Source organism: Ovis canadensis, chromosome 5 (genome assembly GCF_042477335.2).
Source record: "Ovis canadensis isolate MfBH-ARS-UI-01 breed Bighorn chromosome 5, ARS-UI_OviCan_v2, whole genome shotgun sequence".
Classification (NCBI taxonomy): Eukaryota; Metazoa; Chordata; class Mammalia; order Artiodactyla; family Bovidae; genus Ovis; species Ovis canadensis.
The window spans coordinates 65,702,740-65,725,435 of NC_091249.1; the positions used below are offsets into that span (position 1 = coordinate 65,702,740).

At 38.2% G+C, this 22,696-nt stretch overlaps 1 protein-coding gene across 11 annotated transcripts; it reads left to right on the top strand.

Annotated features, from left to right (window-relative positions):
- Positions 1-2,517: 2,517 nt before the first annotated feature.
- RNF14 (ring finger protein 14) lies at positions 2,518-21,788 on the top strand. Of its 11 annotated transcripts, none has more exons than XM_069589931.1 (9): positions 2,518-2,675; positions 5,138-5,313; positions 7,667-7,836; positions 8,854-9,005; positions 11,677-12,204; positions 13,519-13,747; positions 17,549-17,721; positions 18,658-18,788; positions 20,357-21,788. In XM_069589931.1, the coding sequence occupies exons 3-9, from the start codon at positions 7,683-7,685 to the stop codon at positions 20,412-20,414; spliced, it is 1,425 nt and encodes a 474-aa protein (XP_069446032.1). In that variant the 5' UTR covers positions 2,518-2,675; positions 5,138-5,313; positions 7,667-7,682; the 3' UTR covers positions 20,415-21,788. The 11 variants fall into 11 exon arrangements, 8 of the variants coding, with proteins under 8 accessions (XP_069446032.1, XP_069446035.1, XP_069446038.1 ...); XR_011257022.1 differs by having other exon boundaries at positions 2,537-2,675; positions 18,631-18,788; XM_069589930.1 differs by having other exon boundaries at positions 2,564-2,742.
- The last annotated feature ends 908 nt before the right edge of the window (positions 21,789-22,696 follow it).

The following is a 22,696-nucleotide window of genomic DNA, read 5'->3' on the forward strand; positions in this document are numbered from 1 at the left end:
TGGGAGATCTCTGGCTGCATTCACGGTCTCGTCTCTGAGCACGCTGCAGTAGGCTTTCAGTCTTGGCTTTATTTCCTTTGGCTGAATATGAACCGTATTAGTGGATGACTTCAGAGATTATTCTTCCTTCCTTTGTCTTTTTAAGGAGTACATTTCTGGTTTTGATATCCATTATAGGGATAGTTAGGTTTCTGTTCTGTAACAGTCAAGGTTTGTAGCACAGAGGATTAGGACTGATTATTTGCATTTCAAAAATTTCCCTTCTGTGGCAGTCAGGAAGCCCCTCCAGTACCCGATTTTTTCCCACTTGAGTTTTCCTTTCTCCTGCATGCAGGACCAGCAGTGTAATTTGTGAAGCTCAGTGCAAAATGAAAATGCAGACCTCTGTCTTCCAGAGTGGCTACTCCATTTTACATCCTCAGAATCAATATATGAGGATTCCAATTTCTTTGCCACTTCACCAACACTTGTTATAATCTGTCTTCTTTTTTAAAATTCTTTATTGAGATGTAACTGGCATACAACATTATATTAGTTTCAGGTGTATAACATAATGATCCAATATATGTATGTATTGAGAAATGATTTCTGCAGTGAGTAGTTAATATCCAATACCATACATACAGATTTTTTTCTTGTGATGAAAACATTCAAGATTTATTCTCTTAGCAACTTTCATATATAGAGTATTATGTACTATATTCACCATGGTTTCCATAACATCCCAATGACCTATTTATTTTATAATTAAAAGTTTGTGTCTTCACCCACTTGCCCACCTCTTGCTTCTGACAACCACCAAACAGTTCTCTGTATCATGAGATTAAAAAAAAATTTTTTTCTTTTTATTACAGTGGTTCTAGTGAGTGTGAAGTGGCTTCTAATTGTGGTTTTGATTTGTATTTCCCTGATGACTATTTCCCATCACTTCATGGGAAATAGATGGGGAAACAGTGGAAACAGTGGCTGAATTTATTTTGGGGGGCTCCAAAATTACTGCAGATGGTAATTGCAGCCATGAAATTAAAAGATGCTTACTCCTTGGAAGAAAAGTTATGACCAACCTAGATAGCATATTCAAAAGCAGAGACATTACTTTGCCGACTAAGGTCTGTCTAGTCAAGGCTACGGTTTTTCTTGTGGTCATGTATGGATGTGCAAGTTGGACTGTGAAGAAAGCTGAGCACCGAAGAATTGATGCTTTTGAACTGTGGTGTTGGAGAAGACTCTTGAGAGTCCCTTGGACTGCAAGGAGATCCAACCAGTCCATTCTGAAGGAGATCAGCCCTGGGATTTCTTTGGAAGGAATGATGTAAAGCTGAAGCTCCAGTACTTTGGCCACCCATGCAAAGAGCTGACTCATTGGAAAAGACTCTGATGCTGGGAGGGACTGGGGGCAGGAGGAGAAGGGGACGACAGAGGATGAGGTGGCTGGATGGCATCACTGACTTGATGGAAGTGAGTCTGAGTGAACTCCGAGAGTTGGTGATGGACAGGGAGGCCTGGCGTGCTGCAATTCGTGGGGTTGCAAAGAGTCGGACACGACTGAGCGACTGAACTGAAACTAAACTGATGACTAATGACGAGCCTTTTTTCACATGCTTACTAAACATTTGTATATCTTCTTTGGAGAAATGTCTATTCACATCCTTTGCCCATTTTTAAATTGAGTTATTGGTCTTTCTGTTGTTGAGTTGTAGTTCTTTATATGTTCTGGCTTTTAAACCTTTATCAGACATATGATTTTCAAATTTGTTCCCCTATTCTGTGGGTTGTCTTTTCTTGATAATGCCCTTTGAAGCACAGAAGTTTTTAATTTTGATGAATCTAATTTATTTTTCTTTTACTTCTTGTGCTTTTGTTCCTAAGAACCTATTGCATAATCCAAGTTCATGATTTAATCCAACATTTTCTTGTAAGAGATTTTTTAGTTTTATTGCTTACGTTTAGGTCTTTGCTATATTTTGAGTTAATTTTTGCATATGGCATGAGGTAGTAGGGGACATGTAATTTTAATTCCCACTCAGCCTATACGCTTTGGTAAATTCTTGAACCTTTCTCAATTTCCTCACTTGTAAAGCAGGAATAACAAATAGTATCTAAAGTATAAGGTTATAATGAAGTGAACATTTACATAAAATCATGAGTACAGGACTTGAAGCATCCCTATGCTTAATAAACACTGTAGTTATTACAGTTACAATATGACCAATGAGAGAATGCCTTCATAGTGGAGGTGCCAGAAAGATAGGTAGCATTTCTGAGACCGGGATCCCGGGAGGTAGAAGAGGCTTGCCTTCTCTACTTGGGGGAGCAGGTCTACCCCAGGTAGTTCCCTGCCTCGTGATTTACCTCTAGTGATTGGTAAAAATTCTAATTCCGAGGCACATTCCCAGCAGGGGCCCCAGAATCTGCATTTGTGTCAACGTCTCCACAGGCATACTGAAGTCTTAAGTCTGGTGGGCAGCGGTACGGTGACAGTGGTCGCGGCTGCAGCGCCGGTTTGACCTGCGGGGGGCGGCCGAGGGGCCGCGGCGGTCACGGCGTCTGCGCACAGCCCTTCGCTCGCCGAGGCCTCTCAGCCCGATCCGCCCGGCTCAGCTGACAGCTCCGAAGACGGAAGAGGCGGTCCGCCGGTTGAGCGGGGCGTCTCCAGGAGGGGCCAGCGAGTGGAGGTGAGGGGACCCGGAGCTAGGTTGGAGAGCGGGACTTTCGAGCCCGGCGCGGTGGGGCAGCCGGAAGGTACGGTGGGAACTGCGCTACAGGCGCGCGAGGCAGAGAAGGGCGGCCGGGCCCGGACTGCTTGCTTAGCAGTCTTCAACTCCCCGGACCCGGGACCCGGCCCGGCTAAGGTCCCCGGGGTGCCCAGAGGAGGAAGGGGAAGTTCCAGGCCCTGCCCCTTCGGGACCCCTGGGCGGGCTCACACGCGCGCAGCGTCCTCCGTTTCCAAGCGCTGGGGCAGGTAGCGGGGCTCGGGCCTGCCCCCCAGCTGTAGGTGAGTCGCGCAAACAACGACTCCAGACGCCCCGCAGTGAGCCGTGGAGACACGGCAGCGGCATGCTGACCCCCCGGTCCCTCGCCCACGGGTAAAACGTTCATGGTGTGGCCTGGGAGAATGAGTAGGATTTTCCCAGGCTCGAGGGAAACCCGGCGGAGGAGGGGCTTCCCTCACTCTTATAGCGGTTTCCGGTTTGCCTAAAAGTAATATTAAACTTGAATTCTCTCGTCTTGTGACACCGGGGTTTATTCTTGTTCCTGTGTTAACAGCTGAAGAAACAAGGTGGTCTGAATCCCGTTTTATTTTTATATTAGCTCTGTGACCTTGAGCCAGCGTGGACTTAAAATGTCATTTTTCTGTGTATAGTGGAAATAGGTGTAGGACTTTCTTCATGGGGTTGTGGGAATCTAACGGGTTAGTGCATTTAAAGGGCTTACCACAATGCCTGACACGTGGTAAGAGTTCACTCTTTTTGCTGTTATTGTGACGACCAACCCAACGTGCTCCTGGTGGGATGTGGCAGTGCAGTCCCTGAATCTTGATTCTAGTCCCCCATTGCAGCAACCACATCTCACCCCAGTTCAGTTCTCACTTTTTCCAGTGTCTAACCTAAAGCACTGCTAGATTCTGAGAGCAATATACATAGAGGCAAAACACTTGATCCTTGCCCTTAAGGAACTAATTTAGTCTGGGAGGAGAGGAAGTGCAAGTTCAGAGGAAAAACTAATGCAAGGTGGGGTGTGACAATGTCATAGGAAAGTTACAATAAAAAGTTTTCTGAGTTTTTAAAGGAAGACATGCTAATTGGAAGTTTTATATGGAATAGGGGTTTTGGAGGTGAGTCTTGAAGACTGAATAGAATCAAAGAAATTCATGTCAGCAATTTTAATTAAGGGACTGGGACCCATGGCAGCTTCAGAAGCTGGGGTCTGGTGAGTTGGGTCATAAGGAGCTGCCAATGGGAAACAGCTTGGAGTAGAGTTTCTTAATCCTGGCTGCATGTTAGAATAACATGGCGCACTTGGATGACCCATGTCTGATTGAATTGCTCTGGGGTGTAGCCTGCGTATAAATTCATTTCACCTCATTTATATAGGACTTCCCTGGTGGTTCAGACAGTTAAGCTTCTGTCTACAATGTGGGAGACCCGGGTTCGATCCCTGGGTCGGGAAGATCCTCTGGAGAAGGAAATGGCAATCCACTCCAGTACTATTGCCTGGAAAATCCCATGGACAGAGGAGCCTGGTATGCTACAGCCCATGGGGTCGCAAAGAGTCGGATACGACTGAGTGATTTTACCTTACCTCATTTATAATGTTTGAACAGGAAGAAACAAAAAGCTTAATTACATTGTCACCATGTTCTACAGGTGGTAAAAAGCATTTACAGTTATGTAGGGTGATGTGAAAAGACTTAATATATCATACATAATACATAGTAGTACTACTCGATAAATGTAAATTGATCTTAAATTTCATTGTTAACTTATTTGAGAGTCACACATCTGAAAATATGGTTTTAAAATTATTGTTTTATTTATTTTGCATATTTTAAGGTATTCATAGCATTCCCCAGAACCCATCTATGGACCAGTCTCCCTTTCTCCTTTATTCCCTGTTCAAGAAGCCTGGTAGAGCATTTAGAATAGGACTTAAATGTTTGTGTGTGAGCACTTTTATTATTTTGTTTTTAAATACCCTGCTGTCTTCCTTAAATTAACCTAATGTTGAGTGTCCCTTTCAGGATTAATTCGTTAGTGGACAAAAGGACAAACTGGAGGGGTAGGAAATGAAGGAATAGAAGAAGTGGAAAAGGAAAGAAAAAAGAAAAACAAGAAAACCGCAGGAAGTGGTTTGTTATGGGGGCATGTTGTGCTGTTGTCTCCTGTGACTTTGGTGTTCTCAGCTCCTCCCAGGGCTGAAGGCAGGCAGATAAGAAGGGCACTCTGATTATTGGGAACATGCAAATATCCTTTGAACCACATGGCTCAGTTAGGCTGACCTAGGTGATCAATATGCAGCTGTAGATTAGGATTGACTGTGTGTTAGAATGTGCTTGATTTAAGTGGTGGTTGGTGGAAATTCAGAATTTAAATTTGGAGAGGATGCTAACACCATCTTTTGTATTTTTTTTCTGCAGATGGCAGGGTTTCTCTAGTATATCTAGTATGAGTTCTACATCTTGGCCTTTTATCCACCTTCAGCAGTCTCATCTCCATCATCTTAAGAATAAATGAGATTTGCATGAGTTCCAAACTTGGGGCTGAAGTACGAACTCCAGTGCTGATATCCTTTTCTTCTAGTTGTTATTAACAGGTACTAACTGACCTTAAATAGAATATATCACTGTGTCTTAGGTAGGGACACAGCTTAAGCAGAACCATTATCATCTGCTAGAAAACGTACTTTTTGAAAATGGAATCATTTTAAATGAATTTGAGTTTTGTAGTGTCACTTTTTTATAACATGAAAAACCACGTCCTAACTTTTCCTTGTGCATTCCAATTTAGAAAATATTTCAGCCAAGAGGGAGCATATTTGCAAATACAGTTACAGTCTAGTATTTTAATCGATAGAATGGTAATTTTTGGTGGTTGTTTTATTAATTTTCACAGATTCTCACACATATTTTTTTGCATGTTTGAATTATCTGACAGTGTGGTGTATCTTTCAGTTGCTGTAATTAAAAAACATTTGTACAGTTTAATTATAGCATATTTTCACTGTTGGTGTTACCTAAAATAATGATAAATCTTAAAATTGATTTGATATTATTTCAAAAATTTAATGTTTTTTTGCTGCTTCCACAGTTATCTGTCTGACATGTTATCATCCTTTTAACAGTCTCTAGAGTCGGGTGTTCTCAAGTAGGAGCAATTTTCTTCCCCCTCCCCAGTGGCAGGGGTGGTGGTGGATATTTGGTTATGTCTGGAGATGTTTGTGATTGTCACAACTCTTGAGGAAAAGGGATGCTGTTGGCATCTAGCAGGTTGAAGCCAGACATGCAGATTCACGTCCTCTAATGCACAGGACAGCCTCCCACGACAGTTGTCTGTTCCAAAACATCAGTAGCACTGAGGCTGAGAAAACCTGCTGTAGAGATTCCTGTGGATTTAAAAAATTCATTTATTTTTAAGAAGTATATCAAATATACTTTGACTGCTTTTGTGAGCAAGGCACTTTCCTAAGTTTAGAGAGCAAGTCAAAGTACTTTGTGAATTGTCCTTGAAAAATTTTTTTATTGTGCTTTCTGTTTTCAGTTCAGTTCAGTCGCTCAGTCATGTCCGACTCTTTGTGACCCCATGAATCGCAGCACGCCAGGCCTCCCTGTCCATCACCAACTCCCGGAGTTCATTCAAACTCATGTCTATCGAGTCAGTGATGCCATCCAGCCATCTCATCCTCTGTCGTCCCCTTCTTCTCCTGCCCCCAGTCCCTCCCAGCATCAGGGTCTTTTCCAATGAGTCAACTCTTCGCATGAGGTGGCCAAAGTATTGGAGTTTCAGCTTTAGCAGCAGTCCTTCCAATGAACACCCAGGACTAATCTCCTTTTTTATGGGGAGGGAGGTGGGAGGGGGGTTCATGTTTGGGAATGCATGTAAGAATTAAAGATTTTAAAATTAAAAAAAAAAAAAAAAAAAAGAATGGACTGATTGGATCTCCTTGCAGTCCAAGGGACTCTCAAGTGTCTTCTCCAACACCACAGTTCAAAAGCATCAGTTCTTTGGCACTCAGCTTTCTTCACAGTCCAACTGTCACATCCATACCTAATCACTGGGAAAACCATAGCCTTGACTAGACGGACCTTTGTTGGCAAAGTAATGTCTCTGCTTTTGAATATGCTGTCTAGGTTGGTCATAACGTTCCTTCCAGGGAGCAAGCATCTTTTAATTTCATGGCTGCAATCACCATCTGCAGTGATTTTGAAGCCCAAAATATAAAGTCAGCCACTGTTTCCACTGTTTCCCATCTATTTCCCATGAAGTGATGGGACCAGATGCCATGATTTCGTTTTCTGAATGTTGAGCTTTAAGTCAACTTTTTCACTCTCCTCTTTCACTTTCATCAAGAGGCTTTTTAGTTCCTCTTCACTTTCTGCCATAAGGGTGGTGTCATCTGTATATCTGAGGTGATTGATATTTCTCCAGGAAATCTTGATTCCAGCTTGTGCTTGTTCCAGCCCAGCATTTCTCATGATGTACTCTGCATAGAAGTTAAATAAGCAGGGTGACAATATACAGCCTTGACGTACTCCTTTCCCTATTTGGAACCAGTCTGTTGTTCCACGTCCAGTTCTAACTGTTGCTTCCTGACCTGCATACAGATTTCTCAAGAGGCAGGTCAAGTGGTCTGGTATTCCCATCTCTTTCAGAATTTTCCACAGTTTATTGTGATCCACACATATCATACCTAACTGAAAAAGTCAGCAATTATAAGAACCACAGCTGTCCTTTTTGAAAAAGGCTGTTACTGTGATGATCTACTGGGATATTAGATATGCCTGTCACTTTTAGTTAGATAGAAAAGTGAGAATATTGATTAATTCTTTGCAGTTGTTTTTGAGGAACTTTCTTTTGAGGGGAGTGGGTTTGTTGGGGGGGAGGGCCATTAGACTTTTCCAGACTCTGTGCCTTTTCTGTTCTTAACTGACTTGAATGATTATCTTCAGCTCCTCAGGAAATTAAATGTCGTCAGAAGACCGAGAAGCTCAGGAGGATGAATTGCTGGCCCTGGCAAGTATTTATGATGGAGATGAATTTAGAAAAGCAGAGTCTGTCCAAGGTGGAGAAACCAGGATCCATTTGGACTTACCACAGAATTTCAAGATATTTGTGAGCGGTCAGTTAATATTCTCTTAAACAGATTTTTTCTAGATAAAGGTTATTCTCAATTTCTTAGTGTACCCTAAGTTATTTATCATCTTGTGTTTATAGGCATTAGTGATAGATGGTAGTATTACAGATTTAATGCCTGTTTCTGTTTTAATTGAAAATAAAGGGTGAACAATTTTCAATTTAATTCTGCCTTTTTGATCACAAATGTTATCCTGCATATTTCATGCTTCCTAATCATCTAACTAGCAGTTCATCAGCCGTGAGTCATTGGCTGTTAAATAGGGGTAATAAAATAGAAAATGAAATAATACATGTGAAAACACTTGGAAAGATTTGGTTGTTGTTAATACTATTTGGTTTCTAGAATCTTTTTAACCACCATAAACACATGACACTATTACTCTGTGACCTTTTGCTTCAGAAAAAAATTAAAAACTAGTACTTTTGATACTGTATTCACAGAAGACATTATGAACACTTTCTCAATATGTTTCTAGTGTAACAGCCTTAAGTAGAGAAAGTAAGTGTGATAACTGGAAATGAAACTTTGATTGTGAAGGTGTTATGTGTTGTAGCTTGCCCTCAGCCTGAGATCATTGCATTGGCATAAATCCTCCCAACTCTGATTCATTGGAGTTGGCACATTGTCTAAGTAGGTCATGGCCTTTTGATAGAAATAATGTCTTTTTCTCTAGATTGTGTCTTTAATCATCTGCTGTAAAAAACAACAAAAGAAAACATTGTGTATTACTTGCTCACTGGTGTTAGGAATTAGAAGTGTAGCAAGAATAAGTTGTGTATCTTCATTTTAAATTTCATGATGCTTAGTAGATTTTTTTAAGGGGTTATAAGATTTTTTTAAGGTGGTGGCTCCAAAGTAAAATTAAGAACAGAAAGTGCTTTGAGGGAGGGTTTTTATCCCCTCAACTAAAGCATTACGTTTTTCTTGAGCACTGCTCAGCAGTAATGGACACTCAAGTGTTGACCAGCTGATCCTTTCTAATCTTTGTTTTTGGTTCAGGCAATTCAAATGAGTGTCTCCAGAATAGTGGCTTTGAATACACCATTTGCTTTCTGCCTCCACTTGTGCTGAACTTTGAACTGCCACCAGATTATCCATCCTCCTCCCCACCTTCATTCACACTTAGTGGCAAATGGCTGTCACCAACTCAGGTTAGACCCGAAACTTAATTTCTATCCATTTTTAGAAACTTAAAAAATCATCTTTAATTGAAGACTACCTTGATGATCTTGAATTCAGTGCATGAAGAACAAATGGGTTTGATGTTGTAATTGTTTCCCCTTCATGAATTATAATGTTAATAAGTTGAAAATGTTTGGTGTTTTAGAAAGGAATGGCAATAATTAGAATGATTAATCATTTTGAATTGCAGTAGGAGTAATTTTTAATCAAGTATATTGTTTCTGTCCTTTTCTTGGTATTTTCCCATTTAATCTGCATTGTAATGGAGACTATAGGTCCTCCTCATTTTCCTCAGATGTTGCTATTGCTTTTTTTATCCATTCCTTAAATGAAAGATTTAATTGTAATTAGGACTAAAATTGAGCTAATATACTTATAATAAACATTCCTTAAGAACGCATAAGAGCGCTTTTGTATGTAGAAGTCTGTATATTAGCAACAGTTGTTGACTGCGCTCACATAATGTGAATGCACACAAACAGAAATGCATATGATTCCTGTAGATATCTCATTAAGGCTTGAGATCTGATATTACGAGCTTTCATGTCCTCTGCGTCGTATATCCTTTTCTGCTAACAATGTCATCTCTTGATTGAGACATAAATATGGCTTGAAGCTAATATAATGTATTCTGGAATAGATAATGGATCAATAGCAGTTACTTTTCTAGAAGTCATGAAGAAGATTGATAGGCTGATGTATTAAGACAAAAGCTGTCAGAGTTACTTGACCTCAAGGAACAGCTTGTCAGTTTTTCTTTATTGGTCATGTAATTCTCATTCCCACCACTGTGCATTCATCACCAGGCTGATCCTTAGATGAGAGTGCATTTGTAAAATTGAACTTCGAGTTTAAAAACAAAGTTAAATTTTTTAAAAAGAATAATACATGTAGAATAAAAAGGAGTTCACCTTGCATTTTAACATCTTTGTCAGAGGTAACACATGTAAGACAGTGGATTATTTACATTTAGATCACTGAGAGTTGACTAAATTATCTAGACATTTATAGTCCCATTTCTCCAGAGAGCTCTTGATACTTTATGTTCATGCATGTATACGTATGTACAGTTGCAGATTCCAACAAATAGCATCTACTTAATGCTGGCTTTTAAGGTGTAGGGAGAAGAGAGTTGCTCATTATTTTATGTTACATAGCTAAAATTACAGTAGGACTCTCTGTCAAGTAAATTTTTGTCCATATAATTGACATTTTAATCTGTCTCTTATGCTCCCTCTTCCTTCAATTCTTATTTTTTACTGGGCCCTGATTCCTTGGCTTTATGAATTGCTCCTGTTAATAATGAAGTTGACTCATGGACCTGTTCCTCACTGAATTTGATTGATAGATAGAAGTGGATTTAGTTTTCTAGTATTTTACTTATTTCTTTTCCAATATATATACACATAGTGTCTTTCATGCTCTTCTCTTTCTGCCTCCCTCGTTCCTCACATGTACGTACATATCAGATACCTCTTTTGAGAAGGGACTAGAGAAGAAAAGAGGATGGAGGAAGGTGACTCCTTCCTTGGGTTTGGTGACTCAAACATTCAGAGCTTTCCTTTTAGTATTTATTACATTTTAAAGATTTCATCCGGTTTCTTATTGATCATGAAAGCACATTTATGCAAATGTGTAAAAGCATTTGTTGTCCAGTCTTGAACAGTCAGTGTTTAATTTTGTGCCCGTATAGAGTTTAGTGAATAGCACTACACAGTGTAAGGAAGAGAATGTGGTTCTTTTTCACTTCAAATGTCAAATTTACAAAATTTATTTGCATCTGGAAGGCTTATTCTTTGATGTTTACCTAAAAAGAAAAGCTGCTTATGAACCTGAGCTTTACTTAAAAATCTTCTTATATTTGCCTTTCAAATTGAACAGACCAGGTTTAAAGGAGGAAAAGTCAAAATAGTTTAAAGTTTGATTGCTTAACTTAGGAAAAATGTGAGCTTTGCCCATGGGAGTCAAATCATGTTAAGGGCTTGTAATCATGTCCAGGTTCGATATTAGTCTGCTTTCCTTTATTTACCAGGATCTGATGTAAGCTCAGATTGCTTAGTTAAAATCAGCTTATAAATTGGAATAAAAAGGACTATGAGATTAGATTCTGTTGGTGATTTTTTTCACATAAGTTGACTTCTTGATACAGTTGAAATAATTAATTTTAAAGCTTGGATGGTATTTTAAAATTGTGTTTTGCTAATCTTTATTGTAGGGTACCAACAGGGCTAGTACTCCAAAGGAATAGAAATAGTTCATTTTAAAACTAGATCTCTTCTCCTACATGAGATAGATAGCAATACTAAAGTAAAGAAAAATAACAGAAAAAGTCCTCCATTTCAGTAGCCCATATGTAAACCTTGTTCTACATCTGGTAGACTCTTAACTGTTTCTCTTGTTTTATGGAACTTCTTTTAGCTTCTGACCTTGTGTCTATGGCTCATGTTGCTGAATAGTTTAAGAAGTACTTTGATAAGAACACTGATGCTATTATGCAGCACAGTTTATCACAGAAGTGAAAAGAATACTTTCTACTTTAAGTAGAAAGGTCTAAATTAAAAAGATTTCAAGGGAAATTAGGAGTTGACAGCATCATCATCTTTCCAAACTCACCAACATCCTCATGTGTTTTCCCCCTAGCTATCTGCTCTCTGCAAGCACTTAGACAACCTGTGGGAAGAACACCGTGGCAGCGTGGTCCTGTTTGCCTGGATGCAGTTTCTTAAGGAAGAGACCTTAGCGTACCTGAATATTGTCTCTCCTTTTGAACTCACGATGGGTTCTCAGAAAAAGGTTCAGAGAAGGATGGCTCAAGCTTCTTCCAACACAGAGATAGATTTTGGAGGAGCCACTGGATCTGACATAGACCAAGAGGAAGTTGTGGACGAGAGAGCCGTGCAGGATGTGGAATCATTGTCAAGTCTGATCCAGGAAATCTTGGACTTTGATCAAGCTCAGCAGATAAAATGCTTTAATAGTAAATTGTTCCTGTGCAATATCTGTTTCTGTGAGAAACTGGGTAGTGAGTGCATGTACTTCTTGGAATGCAGGCATGTGTACTGCAAAGCCTGTCTCAAGGACTACTTTGAAATCCAGATCAGAGATGGCCAAGTTCAATGCCTCAACTGCCCAGAACCCAAGTGCCCTTCAGTGGCCACTCCTGGTCAGGTAACTCTTCACTCTGCTGACAGCTGCTCCCTAATTCTCTCACAACTCTCCAAAGGGAGGCATTCTCTCAGGAACTTCTTGATAGGGCTCATCAGGACAGTCTGAGGCCTTGGAGCCAGCCCACCAGTTTTATTGTGTCCATGATCTTTATTTAAACAAATGTAAATGCTCCCTTTGCTGGCTTTGGTGTTCCTTGGCAAGGATGAGCATTAAAAAAAATAATTCTGGTGATTTACTCTATATTATCTGCTGGAAGGGGGAACTACTACCCAGTCTGTGTGAGGTTGGGATCTAGAGGGGTTATCCCTTGGGATGATTAACCAAATGTTTACAGACTTTAAAGATAGCCTGCTTGGTTGTTTCTTCTTTTTTTTTTTTTTTTAAATCAGCTCCTTTGAGGCATAAATGTACTCATTTAAAGTGTACATTTTGCTTAGTTTTGACAAATGGGTAGACCCATGTAACCACTGTCTCAGTCAAGATATAGACTTCCCATACTAGCTCAGTTGGTAAAGAATCTGCCTGCAAAGCAGGAGACCCTGGTTTGATTCCTGGGTCACAAAGATCTGCTGGAGAAGGATAGGCTACCCACTCCTGTATTCTTGGGCTTCCCTTGTGGTTCAGCTGGTAAAGAATTCACCTGCAATATGAGAGACCTGGGTTTGATTCCTGGGTTGGGAAGACCCCTGGAGAAGGGAAAGGCTACCCACTCCAGTGTTCTGGCCTGGAGAATTCCATGGATTGTACAGTCCATGGGGTCACAAAGACTCAGACATGACTGAGCCACTTTCACTCACTCATTCACTCATACTTGGTTTGATTTTGAAGTGAGATAGAGGGTTTTATTTTCTTTTTTTTTTAATCTAACTTTATTTATTTTAATTGGAGGCTAATTACTTTACAATATTGTATTGGTTTTGCCATACATTGATATGAATCCTCCACGGGTGTACATGTGTTCCTCATCCTGAACTCCCCACTCACTCCCTCCCCATCCCATCCCTCTGGGTCATCCCAGTGCACCAGCCCCAAGCACTCTGTATCATGCATCGAACCTGGACTGGCTATTTGTTTCACATATGATAATATACATGTTTCAATGCCCTTCTCCCAAATCATCCCACCCTCGCCCTGTCCCACAGAGTCCAAAAGACTGTTCTATACATCTGTGTCTCTTTTGCTGTCTCGCATACAGGGTTATCGTTATTATTTTCTGTTCATCTGGTTTTTATGCTTGCTTCCTAAAGATCTCCCTTAGGATCAGAACTGGTTGGGAAATCATCAAACTTAACGATGTTTCACATTTCCCTCCAGGTCAAAGAGCTAGTGGAAGCAGAGTTGTTTGCCCGTTATGACCGCCTTCTCCTCCAGTCCACCTTGGACCTGATGGCCGATGTGGTGTACTGCCCCCGCCCATCCTGCCAGCTGCCTGTGATGCAGGAGCCTGGCTGTACCATGGGCATCTGCTCCAGCTGCAATTTCGCCTTTTGTACCCTGTGCAGACTGACCTACCACGGGGTCTCTCCATGTAAGGTGACAGCAGGTAGGCTGTAACCGTGTGAACTCAGTCTCCCAGCCCTCCCTCACCCCCTAGAAAAGAGACTTATCACTTCAATTCTTAATTTGGAAGAATTGTGTTCTTCTTTGTTGGTTCAACAGATATTTTTATATCAGTTACTGCCTACATTCTGGGAATATAGCAGTGACCAAATGCCCTCATGGAACTTACGTTCTAATGAGGGAGACAGGCAAACCCAATAAATAAGAATATTAGATAGTGGTAAATGCTGAAGAGGAAAAAAAAAAAGGAAAGCAGAGACAAGCTATGAAGTGTTCTGAAGGGGAAGACATTTGGGATTTTATTTAGAAAAACCCAGCGGAGGCAAAGTGGTTTGAGTAGACTTGAAGGAAGTAAGGAAACAAACCATGCAGATACCAAGGGGGAGCATTCCATGGAAGGAATGACAGGGTAGTTTCTATCGATGAATATGGAATAATGCAGATGCTGGCAAATACAGAGCGTCTGAGCTATCGCTGTTGTTTCCATGATGCACACGTTTGATCAAGTGCTTTCTCAGTGAGCCCAGGAGGCCTCAGAATCTTCCTCAACCCAGTGCTTTAGAAAGCCACCCTCTATTGAGGTAGGCACAGGAAGTGAAACCTGCTAGCCATTTCTGGTTTAGATAAGGATTGAGAAATCATGCCCTTGACATCAATTGGACTAGACTTTGGTGACTTAGTGTTTCTCAAACTAACAGGGCTGATGATAATAGCTACTTCATAAGGTTATTGTAAGTTTGAAATGACCTATTGTAGTGCTGCTCAGAGTTGTTATAGTTGTTATACTGGTCAGTGACAGGGTAAATACAGAAATTGAGAGTCAGGGTTTAAAACTTTTATAGCAATTTCATTATTGCTGGCCACTGACTAAATTTTATATCAGTCAAACACAAAAATTTAGGCTTATATTTTTTGTCTTTTCATGCATTTTTATAATAATTCATTTGATTATGTTTTGCAAAAGTATTGGTCCTTGACAGAGTGGGAGGAAAAAGCTGGTTCTTCACTGAAATTTGAGAATGGGCATTTTGCATGTGAAGTGCAAAATGGTAACTATTTTTTTAAATTTGTGTACTATTTATTATTAAAGTATAATTAATGTATAATTTGTGCTAATTTTTTCTGTATAGCAATGTGATTCATTGCTGTACAGAATATATGTACATTCTTTTTTATATTTTTTTCCATGATGATTTATCACAGGATGTTGAACATAGTTCCCTGTGCTATACAGTAGGACCTTGTTTATCCGTTCATATATAACAGTTTGCATAACCCCAACCTCCCCAATCCATTCCACTCCTGGTTTCCTTGGCAACTACCAGTCTGTTCTCTATGTCTACAAGTCTGTTCTTGTTTTGTAGATAGGGTCATTTCTGTCATATTTTGGATTCCACATATAAGTGGTATCATATGGTATTTGTCTTTTTCTTTATGACTTTACTAGTAGGATAATCTCTAGCTGCATCGATGTTACTGCAGATGGCTTTATTTCATTATTTGTTACGGCTGTGTAGTAGTCCTCCGTATGTATGTACCACATCTTCCTTACTCATTCATCTGTTGATGGACATTTAGGTAGTTTCCATGTCTTAGGTATTATGAATAGTGCTGCTGTGAATATAGGAGTGCAGCTATATTTTTGAATTATAGTTTTATGTGGATATTTACCCAGGAGTAGGATTCCTGGATCATTTGGTAATTCTATTTTTCGTTTTCTAAGGAACATCCAAAGTGTCTTCCATAGTGGCTGCACCTTTTACAGTCCCATCAACAGTGTAGGAGGATTCCCTTTTCTCCACACCCTCTCCAGCATTTGTTATTTGTAGATTTTTTAATGTTGGCCGTTTTCACCTATGTTAGGTGGAACCTCATTGTAGTTTTGATTTGTAGTTCTCTAATAATTAGTGGTATTGCACATCTTTTCTGTACCTCTTGGGCCATCTGTTTATCTTCTTTAGAGAAATATCTATTTATTAATAGTTATTTTGCCCATTTTTCCATCGAGTTGTTTGTTTTTGTTGTTGAACTGTTTTGTTGTATGAACTGTTTGTATATTTTGGAAATTAAGCCCATGTCAGTTGCATCATTTGCAAATACTTTCTTCCAAACCATCTCTATTTATTGATGGTTTCCTCTGCTGAACAAAAGCTTGTAAGTTTGATTAGGTCCCATTTGTTTATTTTTGCTTTTATTTCTATTACCTTGGTCAGAAAATGTTTTGCCTCTGTTCTCTTCTGAAAGTTTTATGGCGTTATGTGTTAGATTTAAGTCTTCAAACCACAAAATGGTAACTATTAATGCCAGTATTGCTATAGTTACTGATTGTTAGCAGAGTGTCATCTCCAAGAAAGGACCCTGATAGGAGAATGAGTAAATGGAGTATTTCCAGTCACCTATGACAGAGTCTTGTAGAGGTTATGGGCAGATGGGATGGAGAACTCACCAGAGTATAATATAAGCTTTTACTTGAGACTTTGGTATCCTTATCATTGAGAGGCTGAAGTACCTTCCAGGTATTTCACAATGTTTGGGGAAGAAATCAAAGATAGACTTGGGGGCTGCAGCAAAATTGGGAATCTCTTTCTTATTCTCTATATGTTAGATATTACCATTAAAAATATATGATACACTAATAATTTTATTATTTTGAGAACATTAGAGCAGCAACCTCTGATCTTAAGATGTCTTGGAATACAAAAACGCTTTGAACTAGTAGAGGAAATACAAATGACAGGATTTAAAAATACATGTCTGCTGCATCTCAGTAGAAGTGTTAAAGTCACGGGAATGAACAATACAGAGAAAGGATACATAGGTGAAGGAAAAGTGCAGTTAAAATTCTGCTCCAGAAGTTGTCTACTTCTAAATAGTATGAGGAAGGTAAAATAATAAAAGAGCCAGAACATTGTTGAGAGAGGTCTTTAATTAATTGTGTTGAAAAGGTAAGGTAATAGAATTGTGAGCAAAAGCCTTTGTTGACAAATAAAGCCTTTGGAAATAGCTGCCCATTCCATTTGAGTTAAGTGATAAAGCAGTAGAAACCAGATTGATGAGTATTAAGCAGAAAAGTTGGTAGAAAGGACTTTTCCTTTACCTGTTGGTGGTAAATTTTATTCACTGGCTTTTTTCATATATATGCAGAATTGAACTGTTGGTCTTTGTCCTTAAATCAAAGGTGCTTTTGTTTAGTTTGGCAGGTCTTGTTATTAAATGGTGAATGATGCTGACTTAGTAGAAAATCAGCATCTGTTTCAACCTTTGTGTCATTTGATAAGTCAGCCTTTAAACTGTACTGCTAGTTGTACTAGTTGCACAAAAATATCAACATTAATAAGTTAAAATCAAAGAGAAAAGGTAAGCTATTATTCTGTCACATTTAAGAAGTCCAGCTTTTCTACTTGGAGAATTCCTGTCTGTTCTTTGTCTTTCATGCATGTGTAATTTTTACCTAGTTACAACCTAAATATTCTTTTTGCTGGCTTCTGTAATGAGTATTTTAATTGAGTTGTAGCCATCCTAATTATAAGTTTTAATAACTAAACATTATGTCATTAAGTGGTTCCACACATAATTATTCCCTTGGACATTTAATTTGTTTGCCATTGTTATATGTGTTATATGCATCTCTTTGCATATAATTTTACTTTGGATTAATTCCTTATGATAAAATCCCAGGAATAACATTATTAAATAATAATATTATTGAATAGTCAAAGGTTATGATCATTTTTAATGAGCTTTACCAATTGTATTAAAGTTAATTTTCCATTTCACCTTCTAGAGAAATTAATGGACTTACGAAATGAGTACCTACAAGCAGATGAGGCCAATAAAAGATTTTTGGAACAGAGGTATGGTAAGAGGGTGATTCAGAAGGCACTGGAAGAGATGGAAAGTAAGGAGTGGCTAGAAAAGAACTCAAAGAGCTGCCCATGTTGTGGAACTCCCATTGAGGTAAAAGTCTGGGGACAGACTTGGAGGCCTGCCTACTTGCCAAGCATGTTATGATTTCCTCAAGAAGCCTTTTAATTCTGAACTAATTAAGAAAACATATTTTGGTATTTATTAAACCTTCTTGGAAGATTCAAATTTGCTACTAATCATTGTCATTGATATTAAATATATTAGACTTCCCTTTTCAGAGTGCTCTCATACAGTGATGGTTTTCCTCACCTTGTGTCTGCCTCAAAACTTAATGAGTTATGAGGAGGCCATGCTAGGACTCCAGTCAACTCAACTCATGTATGATATTTTTTTTTTTAAAACAGGCTGACTTCTCAAAACTATTTATCCTGGAATTTAACACATCTTTTTAACAAGTTCCTGCTTATGAAATACAGATATAAGTCAAAATAGATAGATAAATCTATTGTTTCTTGACAAAACCTTAATATATTTTAAAATCAAAGTATATGTCTTTGCATTTGATTCTGTTTTTCCAGTCCATTATATCTGCGCTAACCTGGATGATGATGCCTCAATTACTCCATTAAGGAAACTAGCCTTCTATTTAACCACTTGACATGCCTCAGCTCTGATAGAATGGGAGACTTGGGTACCAAATGTTTACTAAGATTTAGGTAAAAAGTTTAAATCCCACATATTAAAGCCAAACATTTTCATAATCAATCTAACTACATAATTCACCTATACATGTTTGGTTTGTATTTACTGTTTATCAGAAGAGATTTTGCTTAGTATCGAAGTATTTCCTGTATTTCCCTTGTAATGCCAAAGAGTTTAGGCATTAATATCAGTGTGTGTTAGCCTGTGTTTCTCAACCCTGCATTAGAAAAGGGAGACGACAAGGAGAATGTTGCACCAAATCATTTTGTCAAGTGCATTTCTCTTTTGCTTTTACAGCCTTGATATTTTTCTCTTTCCCACCAGAAATTAGATGGATGTAACAAGATGACATGTACTGGCTGTATGCAATATTTCTGCTGGATTTGCATGGGTTCTCTTTCTAGAGCAAACCCTTATAAACATTTCACTGATCCTGCTTCCCCGTGTTTTAACCGGTATGTATTCCCAGAACTCCTACTTTCAGCAGTTTTTTGGTACTTGATTTGCAGACCACAAGCCCAGGAAGTTTTAGCTCTGTTTATTTAGAGAATTTTCTTATATTTTAAAATATTTTCTTTTATATATTTTTCATATTTTTCTTTCATATATTTTGTCATATATGCATTTTCTTGAAAATGAGTTTTATGATGAAAATGTACTATCTGAAGATTTTCTTTAATTTATTATCCTCCTCAACTTTTTTAGTGAAAAATTTCAAACATATGGAAGAGTTGAAAGGATAGGACTATGATATCTTTCACCAAAATGAACAATTGATAATATTTACCATATTTGTTTTCTAAATTTATTGCTTAACTACTTGGCCATAAGTTGGAGATATGATGCATCGTCTCTGTATGCTTCCACACATCTTTCCTAAGATAAGGAAAGTTTTGTACATAACAGTAATACCTCAAAAAATTTAACAATGGCGTACTGTCATCTAATAAAATATTTAAGACTTATCAACTATTCCCAAAAATATCTTTTAAAGCTGTTTTATTATACCAGGATCTAATCAAGTTTAATTATTTTATTTGATTCCGTTTCATAATAGAGAAAAGTATTACCCACCTTTTGTTTGTCTGTATTGAGCGGAACGTTGACCTTTTGAAGAGTCCAGGCTGTTGTCCTATATAACCTTACCTGCTGGAGTTCTGTTTCTCCATGGTGCCTTTTAGTTTGTTTCTCTTTGCTCTCTGTTTTCTGTAAAGTGGAAGTTAGCTATAGAATGCAGTTTGATTAGATTTAGAGTAACATTTTTGATAGGAATACTTAACAAGAGATGGTGTACTTCATGTTGTATCACGTCAGATCCATAATGTCAGGCTCTCTCACTGTTTAGCATGTTCAGTTCTATCATTTGTTCCGTTGTAAAGGTAAGGTTTTTCTTCTGTTGTCAGTGAGTGATCTGTGGGATGACTCCTTGGCACAATGTGAATATCCTATTCTCCACCAGCTTCAGTTTCAATATCAGTTGATAATCTTTGTTAATAGACATCTGTGGGGTACCTACAGTCAGTTCTTGACATTATGAAACTATGAGTTGAAGAAACCAGCTCTGCCTATGAACCACTGGAAATAAAAGTGTTGAAAATACAAATTTTAAGTAACATAAGAGGAGGAAAAGAAATTGGCAACTGTAAAACATTCTGCTAGTGGAGAGTACAAGCACGGTGAAGATGGAAAGGATGGAGTGATCAGTATGTAGTAAAGTTACAGTGTTTTGAAGGAGTGCAGCTTCTTGACTGCCTGAATTTTTCAGTCTTGACTTATTCTACATATTATACACATTAGTGTCAGTTTTTGTGATACCTGTCTCCCATTATTGTTTCTCCTTGGCCCTTGAGAGTTGTCTGGATCCTTAAAAAAGGGTTGTTATTTCAGCCCTTCCCAGTAGAATAATTAAAGGAAAGGAAAAGATATTATCAGAATGGTGCAGAACATATATTTGAAAAAAGGAAAGAAATTATATTCAGTTTCTATCAGGTATATTAAAATGTACCTTGTTTTATGCTTCCAGGTTGTTCCATGCTGTGGATGTTAATGGAGATATTTGGGAAGATGAGATTGAAGACTAGTTAACTTCTACTGCTCAAGATATGGAAGTGGAATGGTTTGCCCTAATCTTTTGTCAAGTATACAGAGTAACTTTGCAGGATATTTAGGGTGCCATTGATTTAGTCTTCCTATGTAGAAGATATGGAAGAACAAGGTTTTATTTTCATGTGGTACTACTGATTAAGGCACATGTATACATTTTTTCATTGCAGCATAATTGAGGAAGTATTAAGCCAAAGGTTCAGAAAATGAAAACTAGAAAATATTAAATATTACAATGTGCCCAAAGCTTTGAATAGTTAAAATTAAATATTTATTTTCTTCTCCAAGCTTTAGGGAAAGAGAGAGGGGTCAAGAGTTAAAGACCTTTTTGTCTCTGAGAAGCATCCCTCTAAGACGTTCTGTGGGAGCTCTCTCAGTAGTACTCCTTAACACTTGGGGTAGGTAGAAGCCTTACTAAAATTGTGCCGAGAGCCTGATCTTATTTACTCCGTATTACATTCTTTCCAACCTGATTTCTGCTAATTTTATTTGGAGGAAGCCCCTTACTCTCTAACTGATTAGATGGCCCCGTGTCATTTTGATCTGCTGCTTTTCAGAATAGAAATTTACAGATAATTTAAAAAATATTTTTTAGTACGTAAACACTGTAGGTCACCTAATATATTTATCAGTGGTCTATAGTCCACTGGTTTTGAGCCAAGTCTAGAATTTATTGATAGTGGCTTAGAAGAATTTCAGCCCTTTTAGACTTTCATGCTGCTTCTAGGCAGTGGAGCCTAGATTCAGAACGACTTGCCTTTGCTACCTTTTGTTCTACATTCTCTCCGGTTGACCCTTGCCCTACCTTTCATTGGTAAGGACAATTTTAATATTAGCTCCAACAGCTCATATTTTTATTTCCCCTGCTGGGATAGGAGAAAGCCTAATATATTCCCAAGCTGAACTGTAATTATCTGCGTTTTGAACACTGCACCACCATAGTTCCAGCGCTAAGTTTCTGAATTCTTTTTAAAAGGGCTTCTCTAATGTGCTATGGAAATTTGTTTTCCTATCCTCTCTTTTTTTTTTTTTTGGCATCAGCACTGTTTCAGGGGATGATTTTGGCTTGATACCTAGATCCCCGTTCTTGGGTTTTGTTGGCTTTTTGAAAAATTGTCTTTCCTTATGGTTTGGTGAGTGGGTTGGTAGCAAAATAAGATTTTTGGTAAAAAGGATAGAAGAATTCAGCTAAAGCTGTGAACATGTTCTTTTTTCCTACCTTGTCATTGAAGATTGGGGAATCGCTTTTAACCGTTTTATGTGTGTGTATCCAAAGAGCATGGACTGTTTCTGGATTGTCAATGAGGATGCTAAATCTTAAAAATAAAAATTATTTAAAAATTGTCTTATAATTAGAGCAGAGTTGCTGCTATCTGTTCTGTCACCAAGGCAATGATCACATTTAAAAACTATGTGGTATATAACACATATTCTTAAAGTGAGCAGAAGAAAGTCATGGAACAGTGTCTCCTCTTTTACCTAAGCTTGTGACTGAACTTAGATTTGGGGGCCCATATTTTGTTTAATCTACATGGATTCAGCACATTTTATATAAGAACTAAAGTTAACTTAAAAAATAAGTTGAAGATAAGAAATGGAAATGAAAACAACTAATTATATATAGTACATACTTGAGAATAGTGGCTCTTCTCAATGACTGGGTAAGAGTTCATTTCATACCTTTCACTGGTAGCCTCTCAGAAGCTCTTAGGTTCATGGGCTAATTGATGTTGCTAGGGGTTATTTGGGTCTGTTGTACATTATGTTAATGATGTATTGAAAGTAGGAAAGACATCTTAGTTTCGTGAAAGAAATGACAGGATTTTTCTCTATAATTAAAAAAAAACACAACAGGTCCTTAGCCTCAAAGACTTGTTTGTTCAACTGAGTGTTTTTTCTTTAGGTACAAGATCTTCACCCTTTAATTTTCACAAAGACAGTAGGACTTATAAAGTCTTATTTTTATTTATTTATTTACTTATAATTTGCCAATCTGACAGGGCAAAATGGCACACAATTAAAAATTTTTTGCATACACATTGACTACTAATGAGTATAATTTTTGGAAATTTTCATTCTATGAATTGTTAAGTTCCTTTGAATTTTTAAATTTTTTATTGGAATATAGTTGATTTACAATATTGTGTTAGTTTTAGGATGAAGGCCTTTTTTACAATTGCACTGAGATTTGCCATAAATTGACATGGACATTATGAGTCCTTTTGATGAGAATGAGAGAGCAGAGGAGGATCCCTTTGAA

Bases quoted from the DNA above. Each gene is read 5' to 3' on its own strand.
- RNF14 (XM_069589931.1), top strand. From the start codon at position 7,683: ATGTCGTCAGAAGACCGAGAAGCTCAGGAGGATGAATTGCTGGCCCTG. The intron at 17,722-18,657 runs GTAAAAGTCTGG...CTTTCCCACCAG, and splicing joins GTTGTGGAACTCCCATTGAG to AAATTAGATGGATGTAACAA. The intron at 18,789-20,356 runs GTATGTATTCCC...TTATGCTTCCAG, and splicing joins GCTTCCCCGTGTTTTAACCG to GTTGTTCCATGCTGTGGATG.